At 38.6% G+C, this 6,903-nt stretch overlaps 1 protein-coding gene across 2 annotated transcripts; it reads right to left on the bottom strand.

The window, feature by feature from the left end:
* Window positions 1-272: 272 nt before the first annotated feature.
* On the bottom strand, window positions 273-5,260 carry LOC120157700. 2 transcript variants are annotated; one of them, XM_039168758.1, is made up of 4 exons: window positions 5,160-5,238; window positions 5,032-5,072; window positions 3,860-4,951; window positions 273-2,573 (listed from the first exon to the last, which is right to left on the bottom strand). In XM_039168758.1, the coding sequence occupies exons 3-4, from the start codon at window positions 4,938-4,940 to the stop codon at window positions 553-555; spliced, it is 3,102 nt and encodes a 1,033-aa protein (XP_039024689.1). In that variant the 5' UTR covers window positions 4,941-4,951; window positions 5,032-5,072; window positions 5,160-5,238; the 3' UTR covers window positions 273-552. The 2 variants fall into 2 exon arrangements, with proteins under 2 accessions (XP_039024689.1, XP_039024688.1); XM_039168757.1 differs by having other exon boundaries at window positions 5,032-5,260.
* Window positions 5,261-6,903: the final 1,643 nt, after the last annotated feature.

Genomic DNA, 6,903 nt, shown 5'->3' with positions numbered 1-6,903 from the left:
CTCATTTAAAAACAGCAAAAATCTATGTACTCGTAAAATCATTTTCATTATTACTAGACTAAATTAAAAACTATATTATATACTAATATAAGTTTAATTTCATAAAATGTCATGAATGATAATTACAATTAATATAGGTTTTGTCCTGAAAGATAGTTTCATAAAACATAATCTCCTCTTCTTCCCTATCTGTTTCTAAGTAATGCACCAATCCATACACCAATTCATAAAACTATAATACGATAGTGGCATTTACTAATCCATTACTCGTAACATAAAACAAAACACAGACAATCATTTCAATGGGGGCAGAGGAGAAAGGCTATGGAAAAACAGCGCAGGGCACTGCACCGGATGTATACACTTCCAACAAAAGGGAATTTATAACTTTATAACCCACAAATGGATTATTTTCTTGATTGCACTCTCTTTAAACCCCCACGGTATTTGTGGTTCATTTGCTGCCTTTCCTGGCGACAGCATTGGGGAAAACCATACATCGTCTGCTCTTTGATTTTTATCGAACATTAATTTGGGTTGACTTTCGTTTATTCAAAGAGGATGGTAAGGCACATAGCCCAACATGCTCGTTACGTTGGTTACGACATCGTTGCACTTTGTCAGAAGGTTTAGCATCTGCTGTGAAATATCCATGCTAGTGGTACTAGCTGGTGGGGTGGTGGTTTGTGTATTAAGATTGTGAGCATTTCTGGGAGCCACTTCGGAGGGGGCTTTCTCGAATTGAGAAATGGGGGGATTAACAGGAAATGAAGACAAAGATTGAGGAATGACCTTTTGAAAGTTCTTAGTATTAAATTCCATTGCAACAGAAGGTGCAGCAGTATCGGCAAAACCAGGATTGTTGTTGAAGTTGTTTCTATAACCAACCAACAATTGATCTCCCCTACTAGTTTCTTCCCCACCCAACATGAATTTTACACGGGCTGCAACCCTACCGCCGTTACTGCCAGTTGCCTGCCCCGCCTCTTCACTTGTTGGCTTCTTTAGGCAGGACTTCAGCTGGACTGTTGGCTGCAGAATAGGCTGCTGTGCAAGCACCGACACTGATCGTTCAACTACATAATCCTTGACTGGTATGGTTTCACCAGTAGTAGTGTCTCCTCGTCCCTTATCAGAATCTAGTGCTTCTGCTGTAGGAGCTTCCACACTTCGAAGATGGTATCTCACATTCACATTGCCAAATAGAGAATTAGTTCCATTAACATATCTATAAGCTGCCTGTGCATCTATCTTGTGTCTGAACACAACACGACACGTTGACGACTTATAAAACACACGAATTGCTGACTGATCTAACGAGCCGAAGCGTCCAAATCTTGCCTTTAGTTGTGCAACTGATGGAAGTGATACTTCAGGAGGAAACTTCATAACCAGCATTGTAGGCCCAACAGCCCTAGGTGGAGGCTCCATTTTCCTTGCAGAATCTGGTTTTTTTAGTGGTCTTCCTGGGGGACCTGCAGTTGGTTTTTCTTTAACTTCAACTTTTGGAGCTTCCGAAGTTCTCAGATTGCCCTTCTTCTCTGCAGCTAATGATTTCACCTTAGTAATCTTTTTCAACCTCTTTGCAGCAATTTCTTCTTGACGATCAGATGGGAGACGCTTCAGTCCAGCTTTTGTTGGATCATCCTGTCCTGCAAGGGGTCTTGCTGGTTTTGGAGTTGAGTGTCGAACATTCTCCTTGCCATAGTTGTCAGAGGTTCCAACCAAAGGAGGTTTACCAGAAAGGGGTTCACCAGGATCTGTCTCAGATGGTGGCGACACAACCAAGCTTTTCTGATAAACAAGTGACCGGTAACGTAAAAAGAACCTCTTAACAATTGTTGGGCTAGTCCTTTCCACGCCATGATTATCAGAGTTTGTTTCTGATCCAGCCTCGTTCTTCTTTTTCTTCTTCTTTTTCTCCACCAAAGCAGAGTTCTCAGCACCTATATCTCCTGAAGTTCGTTTTTTAACATTCTTCAACCCACCCTCATCACTCATACCACCAGAGCGCTTTATATCAACCAAAGGATGCCCACCAGTGAGACCATCTTGAATTTGATCTACTCCCTGGCCTCCTTCCAGTTTTGCAGTAGAATCCATATCATGTTTCTCAACTCCATTAAATGGGGACAATTTTCCACCCTCAGGTTTCAGGTCAAATATAACATCACCTTCGTGCTGAGAAGATGTCGGCCCACCATCAATTTTATTCAAAGACGGCTTTACATCTTCAGCAACAGCATTGGCTGATGAAGTCTGGTTTACAGACGCAATTGCATTTCCGGATAAATCTCCACTTGAACTTACACTATCCCTGCTCACAACAACAGTATGCTCTTTTTTTACAGGAATTTGAGAAACTGGATCCCTCTTCTGTAGGACATAATCCCCAGCCACAAATGTTGGTGATCCCTCTCTGTAAGTAGATTGCATTGTAGCACTAGCTGCTTCGTCTCTTCGTTTGAATATGTATCTGTCTTTTTTTGAATGGTCCTTAACTTTTATGGGTTTTTTAGAACTCTTTCCACCATCCAATGCTTCTGCAATCACCATTGGCCCACTCAAAGGAGCTGGAAATGGCAACAAAGAAGGTAACAATCTCATAAGAACAGAGACATGACAATGTTAATGCCCAAACCAGTAACCAAGAGGAATGCATGTAAATATTATCTCAGGATATCAAGAGGCAGCAAGGCACGAGGACTTCTTCTATCCTTTCAGTGTTGTGTAATACTCAACAATGATAGTTGATAGATGGAAAACCATAAAGTATTGCAAAACTTATACACAACCTTTTTGTCACTCCTGGGAATTGTTCATTAATGAGAAGGGTATAAATGAGAGACCTAAACAAAAATCAGAAAGCTAAAAATCCAAATATAAGTTGTTGAAGAGCCAAGATCACTACTGTGTTATAACATGGCCCTTCCAGTGAAAAACAGTTGTCAGAAATAGGAGTGGAGCGGGTGCTTAATGAGTTGAGCAGCTCGTAAGCAGTTCGATCGCGACTCGGTCAAAGCTCGGTAAAAACTAGACTCGGGTTGACTCGACTCGAACTCGAGATCTTAACGAGTGGAGTCGAGCAAAGTCCAACTCGACTCGATAAGTTCGCGAGCAACTCGTTAATTTTTTCATATATTTTTTTAGTAGTTATCTTAAAAAAATATTTCACACACTCAAAAATCAAACCTTATTTATTATTTTAATGTTTTTGTAGATTGCTACTTTAGAGTTTAGACTTTAAAATTACTTCATACACTCTTTTGATAAATTTTTTGATTAAATTTACTAATTTATGTTTATATTAAGTTCTATATGGTATTAGTAGATTTTACCTATAGTTAAGAAAATAAGGTAAAAATTTCGGTGAGCTTAACAAACAATGAGTCGAGCAATGAGCATCGAGCTTAACGAGTAACGAGCTTAACGAGTAACGAGCTTAACGAGCAACGAGTTTTCTTAACGAGCAACGAGCTTTCTTAACGAGCACGAGTCGAGCACTACCCAACTCGCGATCAACTCGGTCGATAAGCACCCCTAGTCAGAAACTCACATCTGACTATAAGCATGGATCAATCAATTAAAAAATGCTATATCTAAAGACATACTACAGAAATCCAAAATATGAATTACGAGCCATGATAAATTGAATGCAATAGAATACCAGTTTTAGCAATGTGAGGCTTGCAACTGTTTTGGCCAAAAGTCTAGTGAGAGCAGCGATAATATGTTCTAAAACAACACATCATTTGGAATTTAATGTGAAACTACAGAAGGCAGAACATATCACAAAGAATTCCATTAAATCAAAACCCGAAACAGTTTCCAAGATTCATCAATAAGAGCAAACAGGTACCTCGTGGTGCCTCCTTAGAAGTTCGTGCTGGAGCATTAACAGCCTGGTGGGAAGGTCGTGGTGGATGCGCCCCAAAAGCTTGTGCATATGTCTCATCATATTCCTCAAACACAGCCTTCCGAAAAGAAGAAACAGTAGCCTTATTCCTCAAAAACTCAATGCTTTGCTGGTCATAAGCTACAGGGGCTGATGCCAATTGTTTCAAAAATGAGAGGGTCTCACTGGGCTTAAAACTATTTCTTGCATTCCTAATCTGATTCACTGAATAAATCCCATTTGGTTCATAATCAGGCACGTCAACTGCAAAGTACCCTTGGACATTTGTGGGACGAAAATTAAAAGGGTTCCTACATTTACAAGTCAAACCAAGACCACCCCTTCGACTAGCCTCATCCATTGCCTCCTCCACAGCCTTCACAAAGGTCCTTGAGTTTGTCTGTTGTGATTTCTCAAAAAAATTATGATCAAAAGGGACAAGCTCAGCCGGATCGAACCAACCATAGCTACTATCCCCAAAGAAAGCAACCAACACATGCCCCTCCCTCCTCGTGTGAGGTACAGATGGAGATGCAAAGGCTTCATTAAATATATGACCGGGCCACCACGGATGAGATTTCACCTTTCCCCAAACCATATCACCCACTTCAAACCCATAACTCAATGCCTTTGAAGCCCCTCCTCCAATTCTATCATTGGCTACATAATCGCCAAACTCGGATAACAGGGACTTATAGTCCAAACCAATACCCTTCTCTGAATTCCCTATTCCATAACTCTCATCATTTGCTATTTCAGCTTGTTCATCCACTCGATCATTTGCACAAATAACCCTAGATTCGCCGCCTATTACCTTACCTACGCTATCAGCATAACTCCCCCTAAACTCAGATATATTATTCTCTGAAACCCTAAAATCGTGTTCCATTGGAGAAACCCTACCTTCTTCATTAGAAACTCCCAAATTCAATCTACTTTCTTCGTTTCGGCTATCAATATCTTCATCAGTAGAAACACTAGCTTTCTCTTCTATTTTATCCGGTTCTTTATCAAATTCAGCGTCTTCGCTTACAACAGATATCATTCTTTCAATAGCTAAAGAAAAATAAATAAGCTAAGTCAAAACCTGTAAAATTCGCGAGCTGAAATAAGATATATGTAACTGATAAACATACCTTTGTTAGGGAACGATTACAAAAGGTGTTCTTTTTTCTTCCTGGAAAGTGAGAGAAAATTAGGGAGGAGATAATATTTTAGGATAATAATTATAATAGATACAGATGAAACAGATGGGATGATAGACCATAGAGGAAGACATGCGTTTGGATGGAAAGAAAATCTGGGGATTTTGCGATTTGCACTTTCTCTGTTGCACTCGTTATTTTTCTTTCGAATCATCTTCTTTTTACTGGGGATTTTACGATTGTATATTGTGATTTTATAGGGCACGCCAGTTATGTACAAATGGATCAGTGCACATCAATCATCGTACGCTACCGTTTTATGTGAGCCACTGAATCAATTGACACGGATATGTTGAAACGTGTGAACGATGACTTTATTTACCACAGTACGTAGGTATTATAACGGTTTCTGGGTGTGAGATTAAAATTAGAACATGGATTTAGTTGTGAATTTATTGAGTGATATTCACGGTAAAAGTAAAAAAAATTTATGAATACGTATCACTAAATTGAAAGAATCATCCGATTAATATTAATTAATCAACAGATTAAATATATAAAGATTGCTCCAAATGATAGATTTAACTTTTTAAAATCCTTATACTATATGAGTTTATCTTTGAATTTCTCGGACAACAACTTCATAAAGAAAAATGAATATACTTGCAAAATCAAACCATTATATGTCCATCAGTCATCCAAATGCAGATATTTTTTACTACAAAAGTTGACCGATAAATGGTGAATAAGGGGTGACCAATAGGAACATTAAAGAGAGACATTGCGGAAGGGAAGAGAATTGCATATGGAAGAAGTGAAACAATAGAGTTCGTTTAAAACAACATGCCTCCTCTCTCTTTCATCACCAACCTTATATATTACTATACAATATACCCTAAAACCCACCACAAATCTCCTCCCCAAATATTTTTTGTTTCTTTGCATGCTCTTTTATGTTGTTTTTCCTTAAAGTAATCAAATTTCTGCAGTGTATATTAAGAACTTGTCTTCTGGAGTTGTTGGACGTCTAATGCCTGTTGTTATCTTGTCCATGTTTTGCCTACTTTCACAAAGCCTCCAGGTGCCACTTCATCACCATGGTAAGTGTTGTCTCTTTGACACCCAACATTCATGTGTTTTGTTAATTCAAGTTAGATGGTAAATAAGGTCATTTTTCATGCATTGTGCAGCAGCCAGCATCGATGGGAAAGCAACCAAAGTTGGAGACGAAACACAAACGAACCCTGAGTTTTGTTTTCCCCCAAGTGACCCTTCTTTCCTTTGTCTAATCTCACGCGCAGATGATTTTCGGAAACTATCGATCGTATGCCAATTAAATACCTTCAGATAGACTCTTCCACTACCGAAGCTATCAAGAAGTTCATATTCTTCGAACCAATTACAATGTATGGATGAAATTGTTGATAGACTCACGTGATCTACCAGACGAAATCCAAGAATCTAACAATTATATCTATTTAGTATGCTCTTATAATTGATGTGCTCTTATAATTGACACTTGTTGCTTTCAGCTTTTCATTACTTAATTACTTGCATTTGGTTTATTTCATGTGCAGAAGACCTAAAATCGGAATTGGCAGCAGAAGGATGTGATCTGCAACTTTTTTTATTTTCTAGTCATAGATGGAGACATGGACATGATGTTGGACACGATGCAGAGCTGATGTGGAAGTTCTAGAAAATGTTGGAAGGCACTGGAAGACTCTAGAAGCACATCTAGTTAGCACGTTTTTGTTGGAGCTGTTAGGATTTGGATTTGGATTTGTTGAATTTTAATTTCAAAACATTTGAATTATCACTTTTATTATCTTAGATTTTATTTTATTTTATTATCTTTAGTTT

The sequence above is a fragment of the Hibiscus syriacus genome, unplaced genomic scaffold (genome assembly GCF_006381635.1).
Source record: "Hibiscus syriacus cultivar Baekdansim isolate YM2019G1 unplaced genomic scaffold, ASM638163v2 tig00111273_pilon, whole genome shotgun sequence".
NCBI lineage: Eukaryota > Viridiplantae > Streptophyta > Magnoliopsida > Malvales > Malvaceae > Hibiscus > Hibiscus syriacus.
This window is presented reverse-complemented; position numbering and strand designations above follow the sequence as displayed.